The sequence below is a fragment of the Pelodiscus sinensis genome, chromosome 2, assembly GCF_052426305.1.
Source record: "Pelodiscus sinensis isolate ZL-2025 chromosome 2, ASM5242630v1, whole genome shotgun sequence".
NCBI lineage: Eukaryota > Metazoa > Chordata > Testudines > Trionychidae > Pelodiscus > Pelodiscus sinensis.
In genome coordinates this window covers 137550046-137570859 of record NC_143053.1, presented here as the reverse complement: position 1 = coordinate 137570859, position 20814 = coordinate 137550046, and the positions used below count along the sequence as shown (strand labels likewise).

The following is a 20814-nucleotide window of genomic DNA, read 5'->3' as shown; positions in this document are numbered from 1 at the left end:
ATTGTGCATTAGCACTGAGACCACCTTGTGACTCAGGTCAGACAGAAACACCCAGCAGGCCAGCCTGACAGCCCTGAGCTCTCTGACATTTATGTGGAGCTCCCACCCCGAGGGTGATCACGTACCTTCGGTCCATTGCTCGCCCAAATGCGCACCCCATCCCGTGTCTGAGGTGTCGGTGACCAGCTGCACCGTTGGGCTTTGGCTCACAAAGGTCACTCCTGCACACACCACATCTTCCTGCATCCACCACTCAAGGGACTGGATGATGTCTTAAGGAACTATGAGGATTGAGTCCCATGGTGTCCATGCTTGATTGAAAGCCTGGGCCAGCTAAACCTGCAGTGGTCTGAGCCTCAACCTGGTGTGCTGAACCACACAGGTACAGGCTGCCATATGGCCTAGCAACTTCATGCAAGTTCTTGCAGTTGTGATTGGAGACCCCACCAGGCTCCGTATGATGATGCTCATAGCTATAAACCTGGCCTTGAGGACAGAGGCCATGCTGATAGTCGAATCTAGACGAGCTCTCAGGAACTCTATTGTTTGAGTGGGTACCAGGGTAGATTTTTCCTCATTTATTAGGAGACCCAGACTGTGAAACAGAGTTCTTATGAAGTTTGTATGTTCTAATACCTGGTCCTTCGAGCGGCTCCTGATAAGCCAATCGTCCAGGTAGGAGAATACCTGGACTCTGTGCCTCCAGAGGAAGACAACTACGGCAGCCATGCACTTCATGAACATCCTTGGTGCCGTGGACAGTCCAAAAGGGAGGATCGCAAACTGGAAGTGTTCCTACTCCACCGTAAACCTGAGAAACCTCCTGTAGGCAGGTCTTATTGAAATGTGAAAATATGCGTCTTTTAGGTTGAGGGCAGTGTACCAGTCCCCCAAATCCAGGGAGGGAATAATAGATGCCAGAGTGACCATCTTGAACTCTGCCTTTGTTATAAAGGCGTTGAGATCCCGTACGTCTAAAATAGGTTTGAGGCCTCCCTTTACCTTGGGAATGAGGAAGTATCAGGAGTAAAAACCCTTTCCCTTGAAATCTAGAGGAACCCTTTCCACCACCCCTCGCTGAAGAAGCAAGATCACTTCTTGATTCAAAAGAAGATCGTGAGAGGGGTCCCTGAAGAGGAATGGGGAAAGGAAGTGGGAGAAGGGCAAAGAGTGGAAGGGGATCGAATACCCCACTGTTACCACGTCGAGAACCCACCTGTCAGTTGTAAACTGGGCCCAAGCATGATAAAAATGGGATAGCCCATCCCCAAAAGGGGGGTCTAACTCGGGAACTGGTATTCTATCCTCAGGCACACCCTCAAAATGAAGACTTAGATTACTGGGGAGAAGGTGGCCCTCCACTCCTCTCTGGGTCTGACCGAGACTTCCGTCTCCTGTTATGCCCTTGGCGTTTTTATTATTATTGCTCATGTTACAAGGCCTGAGCCTGGCTCAGTCAGGTCTAAAAGCCTAGTAAAGAGGTCTCCCGAGTGGCCTAGGATTGTATGATCTCCTCTGCGTGGCTGGGGTGCATATGCCCAGAGATCTAAGCATGGCCCTAGAGTCCTTTAGGCTCTGCAACCTGGCATCCATCTGCTGAGAGAACAAGTTTTTTCCCTCAAATGGCAGGTACTGGAGAGTGTTCTGCACTTCAGGGGGTTTACTGGAGACCTGTAACCAGGCCCTGCGCCACGTCACAACCCCTGTGCATGCCGTCGAGTGAGCCATGTCCACTGCAGCCTGTAACGCTGCACGGGAAATGGTCCTACCCTCTTCCATCAGCACTGTGAACTCCTAGTGAGAATCTTGTGACAGGTGCTCTTTTAACTTGTCTATCGCCGTCTAGGTATTATACGCATACCTGCTTAACATTGTCTGCTGGTTGGCAATGCACAGCTGCAGTCACCCCCATAACGTATGCCTTTCTGCCAAGCAAGTCCAGCCTTTTGGCTCCCTGCTTTTGGGGGTAGGGCCCGTTTGGCCCTATTTCTCCTTTTGTCCTGCGTCCTGGACCACCAGAGAGCCTGGGACTGAGTGAGAATATAAATGCTAATGCCCAGTCTGAGGAATGAAATAACATCTCTCTACTCCTTTCTAAGTGGGCGGGATAGATGCCGCTGTTTGCCACTGATTGGTGATTGTCTTAGCCACAGTTCTATTCAGTGGTAATGCCAGCTTTGCTGGTGCGTCAGCAGACAAAATGTCTAACATGGGGTCGGAATCCTCATTTACAACCTCTGCCTGTAGCCTCAGATTTGCTGCCAAGCTACATAGCAGTTCTTGGTGGGCTCTAGCATCCACAGAGATGAGGAGTCCCTTATTGGCAGCTGATCCTGGAGTGGCTCTGCCACCTGGGAGATTGACTGGGCCTGGGGCTGGTCCTGAGCTCCCAAGCCCTCACCCTCTATCACACAATGTGGCAAGTCCCTCTGTGGGCTGCCTCTATATTCGGAGGCAGGAGCCCTGGACAGGGGTTTGCCGATGGAGTATCCCTGGACCAAGACAAACCAGAGCCCTGAGAGGATGGCTTCGGGCCCTGCATTTGACAGCAGGTCCAGGGGGTCCGAAAGGGCCATTGTGGCTGCGTTGGAGGCAGCCATGTCTGATGGGGTTGGTACTCCAGTAACGGGACCGGTGCACGAACGGGAGCGCTGCCGAGAAGATCTATGTGAAGATGCTCCAAGGCACACTGATTCTGCATCAGATTCTGAAGAGTAGTCTGATGCAGACTAGGGCAGAGCCGTCGAGGGCGCCTAAGAGAGGTGACAGAGCCATGCCATGGACTCCAGCTTTCCCCGGTGCACTGGAGGAGGGGGCCTCATCACCATAGGTGGCAAGGAGCATGGCTCACTGTGTGATGGTGTGATGGTGCCATAGGAAGTGGGCTGCTCCTTCCATCCCCGTGCACCGACCATCCTGATGCAGTCCTTCCGGTTCTGATGATAACATTCGTATCGACGAGGCTAACGATGCTGATGAGATCACTGGTGTCAACGAGGTTCCCAGTGCTGACCAGGCCCCCAGTGTCATGGAGGTAGTCGGTGCTGCCAAGGCTACCAGTGCCACAGTTATATGGCTTGTCTGCCCCAAGTGTCTGATTTGTCAAGACGTCAGGTCCGGTGCCAGGGACAAGACCAGCAAGGCAGTGAGCTCTATTAGCTCCCTCACAGCAGCAAACGTCTCAGAGGTAGACGCTCTGTCCACATGTGAGGCCCTTTTTTAGCCTGGACTCCTGGTCTGCGTTGAGCCCAACCAGTGCCTAGAGGGGCCTGGGACATCTCGGTGGTGAGTCTTCTATTGGGGTGCGGGCCCGGTGCCAACTCCTGTGCCCTTGCTTCCCCAGAGGTCTCCCTCTAGGTTGTCTTCTCTTCTTCAGTGCTGGAGACTGGGAACGGTGTCTCGGTGCCGTAAACTTTTTCGGTACCATGGTGTGTACCAGTGTCACTGAGGGTTCGTGTACCAATGCTGGTGCACTCCTCACCGCGGTGCCCACTCTGATGCCGGCTGAAGTGCGGACTCCATAAGGAGCAGCTTCAAACAGGAATCTCTTTCCCTCTGTGTGCGGGGTTTAAAATCCTTGCAGATTTTGCAGGAATCTGTAAGGTGGCCCTCCCCCAGACACTTTAAAGGAGAGTCATGGGGTCCCTGCAGGCCATAGGCTTTGAACAGGTTGCACAAAGCTTAAAACCCTGCAGACCTGGCATCACCCTCCCCCAGAGGGGAGAGGAACGTTAACACTGAGGCTGTGTCCAGACTCAGGGTTTTTTTCGAAAAAAGTAGCCTTTTTTCGAAAAAACTTCACCTGCATCTAGACTGCAGCCGCGTTCTTTTGAAATTAAATCGAAAGAACGCGGCTTTTCTTTCGACGGCGGTAAACCTCATTGCACGAGGAAGAACGCCTTCTTTCGAAAGAAGGCATTCTTGAATGTAAATAGGGCTTCTTCGAAAGAGAGCATCCAGACTCACTGGGTGCTTTCTTTCGAAAAAGCAAGCCGCTTTTTCGAAAGTTTCGCGTGCAGTCTAGACGCTCTCTTTTGAAAGAGGCTTGCAGTCTAGACATAGCCTAAGAAACTACCTACCTAATTACTAACTATTTACACTACAGACAACAACTTCAAAAGGTAACTATCTACATGCTGGGTTGTAAAGTCAGAAAGACAAGGAGCTCCAGTTATCATCCCAGGAGGTAAAAGGAATGGAGGGAGAGGAGGGCTGGCAGGGGTACTTATTCACCATTATGTCGGCATCATTCTAAGGGGCTCTCTGCTGGCCCAACGGATAATGCTGGGGAAAAAAGGCTCCGGAATCCAAGCACATGGCGTGGACATACCTAATTCAAATGGACATGAGCAAGCACTTAAAGAAGAATACTGAATTATTATTAACAACAATAACAGGCTGAGAAGCCTTTTTCCCTTCACATGCAGCATTACTCAATTGTCTATAGACAGTACTTTTAAAATTATTTTCTGCCTTCCTCTCAAGAATAGATTTCTAGATTCGACGATGGATAATTGCTGTGATTTCAAAAGGTAAATCTTATGTTTCTATACTCAGATGCATGTTCACAAAACGAGAAGAAAAATTAGACATCTCAGTAGACAGCTTCTTTGCTGTGTGGTGACTGAGTTTAGTTTCTGGATGTCTTTTCAATCTAATAGACATAAAGATAGGTTCTGTATTAACACAGTGGTACAGCATGGTATATACAATACAGTACTGTGCACTTTTTGGAAAATATGAAATACTTGTTTATATTACACTGGATAGGAGCCTAACCCACAAGCTTCAGATCTAGGAATTGAATCTCTGCCCCCAGTCTGAAAGCAGTCAATCCAGGCATTTGTTTCAGTTCAGATTAGAGATAAGGGGCATCTTTATCTCGGTATTACACTGTAACACCATTTTTTTGTATACACAGTATCATGTATTTGTTCAAGGCTTTGCTCCAAGAATTTTGGACATAATTAAAATGCAAAGTGCATGCAAATAGTGTCTTACTATCCATATTTTATAAACGTGCTTGCATTTGGAACTTTGCATGTAAAGACAACACTATGTACACATATGAAATTGTATTGTTTTACGTGGAGTTTTCAGATTTGGAAAATAATCAAACATTTAAATTAAAAACCAAAAACTAGAAAAAGGCACCAAAAGAAGTGGACTAGCAAAAGAAATGATGTTAACGGCAGTTAAGGAGAGAGGCAATTCCTTTTAAAATTAGGTGCGAAGGAGATGCAGGTTTTGTGATGACAGTAATCTATGGAGAAGAACAATAAAAAACTGCCTGGAATATTGTCAGGAACAACTCCTCACTGGTAGACTACACCTTGGTTTCCAAGATGTGGTCTATAAATTAACCATGCTCTGCAAAACGTTTTGTGGTGGAGAAAAGTAGTTTGACAATCCAGCCTTTAAAGAGATATTATTGATTTTAAAGTAGGTCTATGGGAGAAAGATCTCTCTGTTACAAAATGGTCTGCCAGCTGCTCAGATTAGCTAGACAAATACATTTTCTCCCGTTGCAATTTCTTTTTTTTTAAATATCTGAAGTCAACAGACAGTGAATAAATGAGAAACAGTAGACAGTAACATACATGCTACAAGCCGAGGACCAATGAGTTATCCAAAGCCAACGTTTACATCAATTTGCTCAAGAATAACATAAGGGTGAAATTATAGCAGCAGAGTGGTCTAGTAGGGAGGGCAATTAATTGAGTGCCAGGAGTTTTAGGTTCTGGGCAATCACTTCAACAGTATTTCCCCTCCTATTCTTTGTCTGTTTAGATTGCAAACTCTTTGGTGGCAGAGACTTTCTCATACTATATTCCTGTATAGTACCTAGTGTGATAAGGCTCAGTCTTGGGTAGTACCTCAAAGTATTGTAATACAAAAAATAGATGGGACACAGGTCAAAATATTCACTTGCATGATTCTGTGATTAAAACTGGAAAGGAAGTAAGGGGAAGTGGCCTATATGCTCCAGTATTTGGGGGAAAGTAATTAAGAAGTAATGAATCAGGAACAATAAATTAAATATAACTATTGATCTACATAGGAAGTAAGGGAATTGTGATAAATTATTTCCATTAAGAATAGATTGACAGCAATTCTGTTGTGCATAGATGTAAATGAAAATGTCATGTCTTGTAATGTCTAACTCTACAATGTTAGCATCAATTTAAGTTATCAAACAAGAAATATAACTGTCATCCACTTGGAGATTTACAACATTTTAGGTAAGGTAGTTACCCTTCTTAGCTGAACAGGCATTCATGATTTAAGGCACTTTTGAAATACTTGACCCCTCTCTGCTCAGTGAATTCCTGGAACTCACCAGGAATTCCTTATGTTGAGGCTTCTGCTTTGTAATCCCCTGTACAAGGTGCACTAAATAACCTTAGAATCTGAAGTAATTGCCTGTGCCTGGATCCTGCATCTGGAAGATGGGAGTGCTATAATGTTAACAGATATAAATGGTACTTAACATAGGGATGATGGTAATTTAATGGTACTTTGATTTTTATTTACTCGCTGTGGCAGTTCTCAAGTGTTTGGGATGCGAATATCATTATTCTCAGAATTAAAAACAGTCTATTGAATCATTAAACGATATTTTGGTAACATGTATTGTCAGGTGAATTAAAAAATAATTCCTACAATATAGCACTAAGCTACCACACACAAACTTGATATGACATCTTAAAAGATAGCGGTCAAGAAATTCTGCTCAAAACACTAGAAGAGCATTGTTCTTACTGCCTTTATCCAGCTATAAAATGTAAAAACATGTAGGTTGTTTAGAAAGAACATACCTATTAGTTCCTTATTTCTGACATCTAAGGCCATGTTTCGTAAAGCTGTAGCAACTGCACATACCACCCGGTCATTGTCTATTCGAAGTAGCTCCACCAGGATTGGCAGGCCTTTTTCTTTGCGAACGGCAGCACGGATATACACCGACCACTGTAAAAAGATATTGCATGAGAGAGTAAAGGAATAATGGCTGTAGAATTTAAAGACAGAGGAAATTATTATATCTGTGTTGCTAGACAACCACTTGACTTGGAAACCCATATTTCTTTTATTTATATGTGACAGAAAAAATTAATGATTAATTGACTTTAAATACTTGTGCATCCAATTACTGCTTTACTTTTTGGGTTGCAGAGGCCATTTGCTTGGCATCAGTATCTTCTGGCAAAACTTGAACAAAGATGGTTTGTTCCTAATGCCATCTAATATTATAAAATGTGTTTTAGAAGTTAGCATGTTTCCTGGATGTCAATTGAGGAATGTTAGACCCAAACCCAGGAAGGTACTTCATTTTTTCTTTCATGATAGGTAATTTGGTCAAGAAAGGAAGTGAGGAGGGAGTTACACTACTGTATTTACTGTTAAAACACTGTTTTCAGTGTGCTAAATTATTTTTATGTAGGAACTATAGGATTAGATTTCTTATTAAAAATATGATTCAACCATGAAGAATCTAGAATTTTGGTTTTAAAAGTCCATCTAGATCAGAAAATGCTGAGAGTTATATTATTTTACCCCAGCTTATGAAGCAATTAATTCAATTTTATGAGCGTCAAACAGTGTCTTGAAATAGTTTCATAAAAAGCTTGACATACCCAGCTTCTTAACAAGACAGAATGTAATGACATAGTGTGTGAAGCTGAATGATAACAGCGTGAGACGATCAGTGAGAGATAAGCAAGTTGCATTTTTCTGTTTGAACAGTTTGTGTGAGATGTTTGAGGGTGGGAATCTGCTGTCTGCATCCATGAAGTGTTTTAAGTCCTAATAGTTCTCTGGCAGCATGTCTATTTTAGATTAGGAAAATCTTTATTTAAACTATACACTTATAAATAAGGGAAAGAGTCTGATCTCACTTATTTCATATTTGGTTACGTGATTGTTCATGTTTTAAGCTAAGTGTTTAGAACACCTGCTGAGCAGTCACAACTACTACTGAAATCATCTGAATACAGAAGATACAGATGCTTAGTACCTCTCAGTATTTAGCTCTTTCAGTTTAACAATGAGAGGCAACTCTGGGATTGGTTCTTTGAAGACATTATTATGTGCCATATCAATTTAGTTATCCAAGAAAAAAATGCACTTTATGCAAATATCAGCTGGTGACTACAGCATGTGAGTCACACGAGCAGCAGTGTACGGTGACAGAATTAAGAACTGTGAGAAGAAATTCAAGACAAGAAAGCTTACAGAGGGATTCCCCCCAATTTTATGTCACTTTATACATTTTCTTATTTTTTTCTATGATACTTCTTTTGATTATCCATCATAGTGTCACTTGTCCATTAATCAATGATTCAATGGAAAGTAAGGGTGTAGTATAACTAGTAGCATTTGAAGATAAAGCAGTAATAAAAATATTAAGGAACACAAAATAGGCAAAAATGCAATCCAATCATTTTATTTGTTTTTTGGAGTAACAAATCTGTTCAATAGATGGTGATTTTTATATATATATAACACACACACTACGGTTAATGTACAGTATAGAAAGTTACTAAATACTTCCGTCCGTTTGACAGAATAAGAAAAAGTGGTATCTCTGTGTTTCTCCTGAATCACACCAGTTACTTCTAGTGCATATTGTGGGGTACATGTATGTGCTTCATTTCATAGTGCATTGACTTCACTGAAGTTGCAAAGATGTAACCAAAGGCAAAATCTGATGCATGTTTACTACGCTTTGAGTATTTCCAAATCATCTTTGTTTGCTTAAATAGGAGATTGTGATTTTTCCCTGTGAGGTGATGAACCAGCTACTCTTATCCATAAGTTCCTTGCCTGTAAGTTAGACTACTGCAGCACATTTGACCTGGGGCTGCCTGTAAAAACTGTGTGACAGCTTTATCAGGTGCAATATACAGCTTCCCACTTGCTAGCAAGAAATATTCACATCTATGTTCTGTGCTCTCCACTAACTCTCTATTCAGTAGCATATTCACTTCAAAGTCCTGGTCCTAACATTTAAAGAAATTAATGGGCTAGGGTCTATCTAAATGCTTGCCTCTTTCTCTTCTCCCCACTGCAACATCTAGGCTCAGTATGGCTGTTATTGCTGCTAGAGCCCAAAGAGGAACTCTTGGGAGATGGGGGAAGCCTGATGGAAAGTCCTCAGTGATGGAACTCTTTATACTTAGTGGAGATTAGAATGCATCCCAGTGTTGCTATTTTCAGGTTACTCTACAAGTTGTACTTTTTTGCACACTCCATTGACAATTGTGGTAGAACTGCTCAACAATGTTTCTCATCAAACCAAAGGCAAATAAAGAGAAAACAAATTTCTTTAAATAAAAGTCATTTAAACAGAGGAAGGTTTGTTAGGAGTGTCCTTCGTGAATGGACTGATAATTGGTTTAACCCCTGTATGGCACCTAGACCTCTTGGTGAAAGAGACATTTTACATGTCATCATCTTATGTGACACAAACATAATAAAAGTATAAAGCTAGGATAGTATAAACTAGGTTCGACGCAGGTGAGCAAAGCCCACGAGTAAGTGGAGAACATGGAGACCTGGGAGATGGGTCGGAAATGGGACGGAGCATGGGCTATAATGGCAGAGAGAAAGGAGGGTCAGGGCAAAACTGGGAGGCAAGGTCAAATCAGGATCTTAGATGTCTATATACAAATGCGAAAAGTATGGGAAACAAGCAGGAAGAACTGGAAGTGCTAATAAAGAAGTACAATTATGACATTGTTGGCATCACAGAAACTTGGTGGAATAATACACATGATTGGAATGTTTGTATAGAAAGGTACAGCTTGCTCAGGAAGGATAAACAGGGAAAAAAGGGAGGAGGTGTTGCCTTATATATTAAAAATGAACACACTTGGAGTGAGGTAGAGATGAACATAGGAGATGGAAGTGCTGAGAGTCTCTGGGTTAGGCTAAAAGTGATTAAAAAGAAGGGTGATGTCATGCTAGGAGTCTACTACAGGCCATCTACCCAGGTGGAAGAAGTGGATGAGGCTTTTTTTAAACAACTAACAAAATCATCCAAAGCCCAAGATTTGGTGGTGTTGGGGGACTTCAACTATCCAGATATATGTTGGGAAAATAACACTGCGGGGCACAGACTATCCAATAAGTTCTTGGACTGCATTGGAGACAACATTTTATTTCAGAAGGTTGAAAAAGCTACCAGGGGGAAGCTGTTCTAGATTGGATCCTAACAAATAGGGAGGAGCTGGTTGGGAATTTGAAAGTGGAAGGCAGGTTGGATTAAAGTGATCATGAAAACATAGAGTTCACAATTCTAAGGAAGGGTAGAAGGGAGAACAGCAAAATAGAGACAATGGATTTCAGGAAGGCGGATTTTGGTAAACTCAGAGAGCTGATAGGTAAGGTCCCATGGGAATCAAGACGGAGGGGAAAAACAACTGAGGAGAGTTGGCAGTTTTTCAAAAGGGACATTGTTAAGGGCCCAAAAGCAAGCTATTTCACTGTGTCAGAAAGATAGAAAATATGGCAAAAGACCGCCTTGGCTTAACCACGAGATCTTGCATGATCTAAAAGTAAAAAAGGAGTCAAATAAAAAATGGAAAGTAGGACAAATTACAAAGGATGACTATAGGCAAACAACACAGGAATGCATGGGCAGAATTAGAAAGGCAAAGGTACAAAATGAACTCAAACTAGCTACGGGAATAAAGGGAAACAAGAAGACTTTTTAAAAATACATTAGAAACAAGAAGACCAGGACAAGATAGGCCCACTGCTCAATGAGGAGGGAGAAACAGTAACAGGAAACTTGGAAATGCCAGAGATGCTCAATGACTTCTTTGTTTCGGTCTTCACCGAGAAGTCTGAAGGAATGTCTAACATAGTGAATGCTAGTGGGAAGGCGGTAGGTTTAGAAGATAAAATAAAAAAAGAACAAGTTAAAAATAAAAAGCTAGATGCCTGCAAGTCACCAGGGCCTGATGAAATGCAACCTAGAATACTCAAGGAGCTGATAGAGGAGGTATCTGAGCCTCTAGCTATCATCTTTGGAAAATCACGGGAGACAGGAGAAATTCCAGTAGACTGGAAAAGGACAAATATAGTGCCCATTTATAAAAAGGGAAATAAGAACAACCCAGGGAACTACAGACCAGTTAGTTTAACTTCTGTTATAGGGAAGATAATGGAGCAAGTAATTAAGTAAATCATCTGTAAACGCTTGGAAGATGGCAAGGTGATAGGGAACAGCCATCATGTCAAATCAGTCTGATAGCTTTCTTTGATAGGATAACGAGTCTTGTGGATAAGGGAGAAGTGGTGGGTGTGGTATACCTAGATTTAATAAACAAAAAATACAGGACTATGTAGCACTTTAAAGACTAACAAGATGGTTTATTAGATGATGAGCTTTCATGGGCCAGACCCACTTCCTCAGATCAAATAGTGGAAGAAAATAGTCACAGCCATATATACCAAAGGATACAATTAAAAAAAAATGAACACATATGAAAAGGACAAATCACATTTCAGAACAGAAGGGGGATGCAGCGGGGGGGGGGGGGGGGGAAGAAGCTGAATGCCTGTGAGTTAATGATATTAGAGGTGGGGAAGGGTAGATGTCTGTGAGTTAATAGTATTAGAGGTGAAAATTGGGGAAGCTATCTTTGTAATGGGTAAGATAGCTGGGGTCTTTGTTCAGCCTTACCCATTACAAAGATAGCTTCCCCAATTATCACCTCTAATATTATTAACTCACAGACATCTACCCTTCCCCACCTCTAATATCATTAACTCACAGGCATTCAGCTTCCTTCCCCCCCTCCCTGCATCCCCCTCCTGTTCTGAAATGTGATTTGTCCTTTTCATATGAGTTCATTTTTTTTAATTGTATCCTTTGGTATACATGGCTGTGACTATTTTCTTCCACTATTTGATCTGAGGAAGTGGGTCTGGCCCACAAAAGCTCATCATCTAATAAACCATCTTGTTAGTCTTTAAAGTGCTACATAAACCTGTATTTTGTTTCAGCTACACCAGACTAACACGGCTACATTTCTATCACTAGATTTAATAAGGCATTTGATATGGTCTTGTATGATATTCTTATCAATAAAGTAGGCAAATCCAACTTAGCTCGGGCTACTATAAGGTGGGTGCATAACTGGCTGGATAACCGTACTCAGAGAGTTGTTATTAATGGTTCACAATCCTGCTGGAAAGGCATAACAAGTGGTGTTCTGCAGGGGTCTGTTTTGGGACTGGCTCTGTGCAATATCTTAATCAACGATTTAGATATTGGTATAGAAAGTACGCTTATTAAGTTTGCAGATGATACCAAGCTAGGAGGGGCTGCGACTAATCTGGAGAATAGGATCACAATTCAAAATGACCTGGACAAATTGGAGAAATGGTCTGAGATAAATAGGATGAAGTTTAATAAAGACAAATGAAAAGTGCTCCACTTAGGAAGGAACAATCAGTTTCAAACATACAGAATGGGAAGCGACTGTCTAGGAAGGAGTACAGCAGAAAGAGATCTAGGGGTTATAGTGGACCCACAAGCTGAATATGAGTCAGCAGTGTGATGCTGTTGCAAAGCAAACATGATTCTGGGATGCATTAACAGGTGTGTTGTGAGCAAGACACGAGAAGACATTCTTACGCTTTACTCTGTGCTGATTAGCCCTCAGTTGGAGTACTGTGTCCAGTTCTGTGCACCGCATTTCAAGAAGGATGTGGAGAAATTGGAGAGGGTCCAGAGAAGAGCAACAAGAATGATTAAAGGTCTAGAGAACACGACCTATGAAGGAAGGCTGAAAGAATTGGGTTTGTTTAGTTTAGAAAAGAGAAGATTGAGGGGGGACATGATAGCAGTTTTCAGGTATCTAAAAGGGTATCATAAGGAGGAGGGAGGAAACTTGTTCATCTTGGCCTCTGAGGATAGAACAAGAAGCAATGGGCTTAAACTGCAGCAAAGGAGGTTTAGGTTGGACATTAGGAAAAAGTTCCTAACTGTCTGGGTAGTCAAACACTGGAATAAATTGCCCAGAGTGGTTGTGGAACCTCCATCTCTGGAGATATTTAAGAGTAGGTTAGATAAATGTCTATCAGGGATGGTCTAGACAGTATTTGGTCCTGCCATGAGAGCAGGGGACTGGACTTAATGACCCCTCGAGGTCCCTTACAGTCCTAGTACTCTATGATTCTATGGACATGCAAGGATTTCATTGTTGCAATTTTATGAACCCACATTTATTCTAGTGTCATTTGGATGTAAAGAGGGAAAACGGAAAGAAAACTAATTATACAGAATGTTAGTTGATGGCTTGCCTTTCTAATAACTCTGAGGCTAATGTGGACATGGATCCTACAATTGAGAAGTTCTTCTTCTGTTTTTTGTATATATAAATCTTGGTTTCTGTTATTTACATTCCAATTCATCTGATGAGCCCACAAAAATAGTTCATAGTTCTATATATTCTGGTTAGTCTGTAAGGCGACGTCTAGACTACACCCCACTGTCGGCAGAGGGATGTAAATTAGACATTTCGACAGTGCAAATGAAGCGGGGATTTAAATATCCTGCGCTTCATTTGCATAATTGCGTCATGGAGCTCTTTCCAACAAGCACATTTCAAAAGTAAAACCGCGGTAATAAAAAATGAGGAGCATAGGATCTTTCAAAAAAGCACCCCGTTTTCAAAAGAACCAAATCTAGACCATGGTTTTACTTTCAAAATGGCACTTGTTTGAAAGAGCACCATGACGTGATTATGCGAATGAAGTGCAGGATATTTAAATTCCCACTTCATTTGCACTTTCAAATTGTCTGATTTACATCCCTCTGCTGACAGAGGGGTGTAGTCTAAACGTAGCCTAAGGTGCTACAGGACCACTTGATGTTTTTAAAGTTACAGACTAACTGGCTGCCTCTCTGAGATTAGTCCTCCTTAAAAGAAAGCTGCACTTCCTCATTGTCAAAAGATGATGCTGAGAGGTTAAATTTATAACTTTGTTAGACACTAAAAATCAAGGTCTTTATAAAGACTCTGGATTTATGGCTTATTAGAACAATCTGTAATCCACTAAATACCCCCCTCTTTGTCATTTGAGCATAGGGGTGTTAATGAATCCCTTTAGAGTATGTGCTAATTACTTTTGCTAAACCATCTGTTCAATCTTGCATTTATCTGTGACACTTTCAGTGCCTTTCCTATACCTGAAGAAGAATTCTGTGTAGCTCAAAAGCATCTCTTGCTCACCAACTGAATTTGGTCCAACAGAACCCATTACCTTACCCACATTATCTAACGAAGAACAACACTGAATTAAGCTGGAAAGGCTTTGTTGCAGCCAAATGCAATAATGGTAATAAGAACTTTATTGTGAGGTATATGGAATATGGGGTTTTGGTTATCACCAAGCACATCTCTGTAATGTGTCTGAAAAGCAAATTTGTCAGGCAAGGGTAGTTTTTCTGCAATGGAGCGATGTTTGCTCTCAGATAAGAGAAAATAAACATGGGCTGGTAGGATTCTTGGTAGATCTTATTTTATTCTTCACTCCCTCTATTCAGAATTACATTGTAGAATAATACTTATTAAACATTCATCAGCTAACAAATGAAAAAATCAATCTCAAAGATCAGTAAATTTCAATTCAAATATGTCCTCTTTCCCAAAATCAGGACAACATTTTGCTTAAAGAGTATTAAATATAAGATATTGTGAATACCCCCAATTCAACACTTCTAAATTTACATCTTTAATAGCCAAGTATTTACTTGTCAGATTAATGCACGATCAGCTGCACCTATGAGAAGGGTGTGTGTGTGGGGGGGGAGTGTGAAGATAGCTCCTTGTTTCTTACAAAATGCCCAGCCAGTATTTCCTATGCATATCCCAGGGGTTGTAACCAATGTGTCTGCTACTATTAAGAGGTGACTGTCAGAGTGAGAGCGCAAGTTAGCAAGGAGTCTGTTTTGAGATTGTGTTGAGACTGTTTGGTTGACGTGAGAACAGAGGCTGCTCAAGACAATCTCTTGCTGTAGGCAAAACTGCAGTGTGCCGTGTCCTTCAGCTTTTTTAAAAGCTTGCAGCAGACCCCTAGCACCTCCCTTGCTGCTGCCACCATCCCATCCCTAAACCTTGTGCAACTAGGTATAAAGCTGATGGTTCAGACTCCAGCCTGGAGCTGCAGAGGCCATTGGGCCCTGAGAGACAGTTTGATACTTCGGTTGAGCTGGACAGCCAGGAGGAAAGTCCCCTTAGCCTCTGTCCTTGGCCCTGCCCCCAGCAAGAGCTGCCTTTCCCAATGATCCTTTTTGGGCAGCTTGGCACCAACTTCCTGGGGCACATGAGGGGAACGAGCCCCAGCTCAACAGCCCTGGTCTGCAGCGTTTCTTTCCCCTGGAGTCACCAGCAGGGCCCATTCCCAGCTCATTGGACTCGAGTTATCGGGAAGCAAAGAGCCACCTCCCATGAAACCACCTGAGTTGGGAACGCTGATGCCTTGTCAAAGGAACTAGCAGGCTCCATTGCACTGGACAGAGGAGGGGTCTCCACACCACAGTCCTGCAATACCAGTCTTCCAGCATGGCGTGGCAATATCTCCAGAGCCTGGACATGGCAGATGCAGCAGGAGCCAGAGCCTGCAGGCCATGCATATAGCGGCAGGTGCAGACTGAGTGCTGAGTTGGAACTGGTGGGTTGCTGCACTTGTGGCCCAAACTCATATAGCCCTCAGGGTGCTGCCAGTAGCAGTCCCAAGTTGCTCTGTGTCTGAGCCACAACTGCCATCTGACTGTGCCAGGGCAAGGGACAGTCAAGTAGGGGGCAGGAGCACTTCCCTGGTAGAGGGATGCTTCCCGCTTCTCAGAGCTCTGGCTGGTGGCCATCCCTGTCCCCATGGCAGCCCCAACAGCCTCTTTCCCCTCTACAGCCACCTGTAGATGGCTGCCTATAGCTGGAGCAGCCTCTGGGTGAGAGTTGAAGCCAGCACATTGCCCATCAAGGGACACTGCTTAGCTCAGTAAGGACACTGTCTGTTGCTTTGAATAAACATTGTCTCCATTTTATAAAAGGCTGTTTGTTAAATACCGGTACTGACAGTGAGGATGTACAATCCTGGGATCATTTACCCACTGCATTGAAACCACCTTGACAACGCATACCATATCATAGTAACTGCAAACAAAGGTGGTTCTTTGCCTTTCCTTGCTCAATCAACTGTCTATTGGAAATTTTAAGCATTTCTTGGAGATCTAAAGTTACACTAGCCAAAGACATTGAAATAGGTACTTGCTGGAGTAACAGAGTCTGAAAAATAATACTGTCCTCCTCAAAAGGGCTATTTGGCATGTTTTCCTTTCCTGCAGCTAAGACACCCATTAATTAGCATAGCATAAATAATCCATATAAATATTTTCTTAAAGCAACAGTGTTGTTCTATGTTAATTTTCCCCAAAACTTAGCTACCTCTGCAGCACTGGGGGGAACTTATCTTTCTTTAGGGAAGTCAACAGACTTTTTTGTGACAGTCACTACCATTACATCCATGTTTTCAAGCCTTACAACCTTAGTGTGGAAACCTGGGGATGTCTATTTATCGTCTGAGCAACCTGTGGAGACCTAACAAGAAGCTGCATTTTGAAAGCAGTGAGAAATATCTGTCTGTCTCTACTTAGACTGCCAATTAGGACAAAGGGTCTGCAAACAATTATGATGTGGTATACAGGAATACTCAAACTGAAATGCCCTAAATTGCTTTTTTATTCTCTCCCAGACTTGAAAAATGAAGTCACCGTTGCATGTACTGATGATTCTTTTAGTTTGCCTAAATCCATTATGGAACATTCCTGCATCTCCACATTGCTAATCAATGGTGGAATGTAGAGACATATAAAAGATATGAACATAAAATCATAAAAATATGGAATCAGACACATGATTTGTCTCTTTGTAAATGAGAAGCTCTGCCAATATACTTAATCATCCAGTTACTTAATAAATCAGTTGTAATATCAATGATCAAATAATTGCTCAGCTTGAAAGGGAAAGGACTCCTGTGGGAACAGTACAAGCTTTGGAGAGAGCTAGAATAAAAATATCAATTTCTGTTGCAGCAGATTGCTGCTAAATTTTCAAAGATGTGTATGGGAGTCACAATATCTGCAGATAATGGGCTTTGTGGGGCACAGCTACCATACATCTCTTTGAAGATAAATGGTACACCTCTACGTCCATTTTATTAATAGCTTCCTTTTTTACCTTAGTCACAATAATCAAAATGAAAAAAGACAGTAATCTGGAAAATTATTGCTCAGATTGGCACACTTAGTGTTATAAACCATGCTTTCCAATGCTTTACACTTCATGGAACCGGGGTCAAATTAGGCCGAAAGTTAATGTAAAAGTGATCCATACAGATGAAAATTATTTCTTTTTAACAGAATTAGAAAGATCAAATTACTGTCCTCCTCTTAGTATTGTTGGTGGTTTCCTATGTTTTTCTGCTAAACACAATGAAATTATGCATTCAGCAAAAAATTTGGACTACCAAAAAACTAAACAAAGCTGATGTTTTTAATGGATATCACTTGGCTCAATCTGTATCGGGGACGGACGGACGGAAGCACGCACACACACACACACACACACACACACACACACACACACACACACACACACACATACATACGTGTATTTTATCCCTCAAAGGATCTGTGAAGTTTCTGAAGGGTAAGGGGAAAATTTAAGATGTAAGCTATCAAAAACACCTTGCCTTTCTGCACAGAGTAATCAGAAAACTTTGGCTTCCTAGACTGCTGATGGCTAAAGCAGCATTCATCTATGTTTCTATGAGTATTCAAAAACAATGATTATGATGGTGTGTTTAGACAGGAGGATTCTGGAAACATTTTGGCCTGCTATACTTACAGATAAATGAACTGACCTCATGACTGAACTTATTTCATTTATGACAATTTCTTTGTCAAATTATTTGCTTAATAGGTCTCTCGCTCCTATAAAGAGACTCAGATTTCATGAGAATGGGAAAGAATGTTAGATATTTGCCTAAGGAATAAAGCCAGATATCTGACCTGGCTATCTCAAAAGTACAGACTAGGACCTGGAAATTAATTCTATTTACACAGTACCTGATGGTGATCAGAGACAAGTACCTAGTTATAAACACTGAATTGTCTAATCAAAAGAACACTAAGTTACCCATCTATGCTGAGTGAGCAAGCAGGGAAAATGGAAAGAGAGGGCCTGAAAAGAGTGCAGGGATGAATGATAGGTTCCCACGCTCAGAGGCTTGTAGAAATATAAGACAAAAGCAGAGTGACACTGGGTGAGATGAGAGATGATATAAAAACAATAGGGACTCAAGAGAGAATCAAAAGGCAGCCACAGGAAATGAGGATAATACTATGTGCAGATGATTTGCATGCAGCACATACATTTAATTTTGAAAATTTAATTGATTTTGAAGCATGAACAGAAAGTATTTCAGCTTCCAAGCTACACAGGCAGTCAAGAGAGGAGAATTGTTGGGACACAAAAGGAAATGAAAAAGGATCGAAGAACCTCTTGCAGCTATTTTACTACAGAGCTATGTCTACACTGCAGGCTTCTTGTTCAAGAACTGTTTTGTGCAATAATTCTTGCGCAAAAGGTCTTGTACAAGAGCGCATTCACACTGCCATGTGCTTTTGCGTAAGAACATCCATGACAGTGTGGATGTTCTCTTGCGCAAGAAAATTCTGATGGCCATTTTAGCCATAGGTGTTTCTTGCGCAGGAAACCCCTATTGCCCATCCACACTGCCTTCTTGTGCAAGAGCTTTTGAGCAAGAGGGCTTATTCCTCATGGGGAGAGGAATAACTCTTGTGCAAGAAGTCCTCCATTCCAAAGCTTTACTGTAAATTTACTTGCACAAGAACGCACGTTCAGTGTAGATGCTCTGCAAATTTTTGTGCAAGAACAATTGTTCTTGCACAAGAAGCCTGCAGTGTAGACGTAGCCCAGGTGATTATGCTGTCAAAGGAAATGCCATATCCAAGTTAAATATCGCTGTTCAAAAACAAAACATGGAAACCCATAGCCAAAAAGATTCCACATTTCATCTTCAACTCTGTAGCACATAAACAAGATTGCAGCTGAGGTGATCCTTTATTTGGAGACTTCATACAAGCCAGCCACCAGTTCAATGGATTGGATCCGCAAGGTGCTAGATAGCATGGGGTATGTCTACACTACCCCGCTAGTTCGAACTAGCGGGGTAATGTAGGCATACCACACTTGCAAATGAAGCCCGGGATTTGAATTTCCCGGGCTTCATTTGCATAAGCGCGGAGCCGCCATTTTTAAAACCCTGCTGGTTCGAACCCCGTGCAGCGCGGCTACACGGGGCACGAACTAGGTAGTTCGGACTAGGCTTCCTAGTCCGAACTACCGTTACTCCTCGTGGAATGAGGAGTAACGGTAGTTCGGACTAGGAAGCCTAGTTCAAACTACCTAGTTCGTGCTGTGTGTAGCCGCGCGGCACGGGGTTCGAACAAGCAGGGATTTAAAAATGGCGGTGCCCAGTTTATGCAAATGAAGCCTGGGAAATTCAAATCCCGGGCTTCATTTGCAAGTGCGGTATGCCTACATTACCCTCCTAGTTCGAACTAGCGGGGTAGTGTAGACATACCCTTAGATTCTAAACCTTAGAATGAAATGCAGCATGTACGAAGAGTGCTTCACTGCCTGCTGGCCAGCCAGAGAGATGGGAGCTGACTGGATCCTTGCTCCCCACAATAATTAATTTGGGCTTCTTGAACCTCTTGAGCTTTTTTAACTAAACCAATGTCTCTCTCCATAGTTATATCATCTAGGAACTGTGGTTTTAGGATGCTACGAGTCTCACTAACTGCTTTTTTTAGGTTCAAGGAAGGGAATTTTCCATTAGGGCCAAATTAGTTGAGGCCTGGTAGGTTTTTCCACCTTCCACACAGCATAACAGAAACACCATTCAGTTAAAGAGATATAGGCTACAGAAATTAAATATTAGGAATTATGTGGATGTTTACTTCACCATGACTTGCAGCCTGTGCCTGGTGCAGATAAAACGCTAAAGGGCCAGAAATAAGAGATGTGAGATTTCATTGGTGGACCTTGTATCTGTGGGGAAAAAGGGAAAACCCTCTTTGGTACCTTCTGTTCCCTTCCCAGTTGAAAGGATAAGAGGAGTTAGTGGAACAAGCAGAATCCTAGGGGTGGCGGAGGAGAGTTTACTCTAGTGATAGGCTGTATGATAAGAGCCATGTAAACCCAGCACTAGATGCACTCAAATGTGTTATATGGGGAGTTGGCATGGGACTCCAATGTTATATTTCATAAAGCTGAAGCCTGCTGCTTAAAATCCATTGCAGTGTTGCACCAGGTAACATTACTGACAAGACTTTTAATCATTTAAAAGCACAAGCAAAAAGTCCCCCAAACACTCAAGTTTAGAAAACATAAAAATATGCTGACATCATGATCATGCCCCCATAGCATTCCAACTCACATAAAAAATAAAGGTCGTGTTAATAAATAATTTAGGAGGATTTATGCATACTGACTAATAGTGTTAAAATATGAATAAAATTGCTAAATGGTGCAAAAGAAGGATTATGTTTTGTTACTGCAATGTTGATTTACAAAAACAGAACAGAAAATGTAAAACAAATTATGGAAGTCTGGATAAATAGAAATGCATTATAACAGTGATTGGTAGACAGTAAATTAATATGCCAGGGGGAAATTATAATCAAACAAGTGAACAAGGGGCAATGTCAGA

At 42.1% G+C, this 20814-nt stretch overlaps 1 protein-coding gene across 4 annotated transcripts in view; it reads right to left on the bottom strand.

The window, feature by feature from the left end:
* The window catches only part of CTNND2 (catenin delta 2), a 1059017-nt gene that overhangs the window by 105183 nt on the left and 933020 nt on the right, over nucleotides 1-20814 (bottom strand). For all 4 annotated transcript variants that reach the window (XM_006120137.5, XM_006120139.5, XM_075921467.2 and 1 more), the window contains one exon: nucleotides 6819-6969. In XM_006120137.5, coding sequence (XP_006120199.1) covers nucleotides 6819-6969 — 151 coding nt within the window. The remainder of the gene's footprint in view (nucleotides 1-6818; nucleotides 6970-20814) is intronic.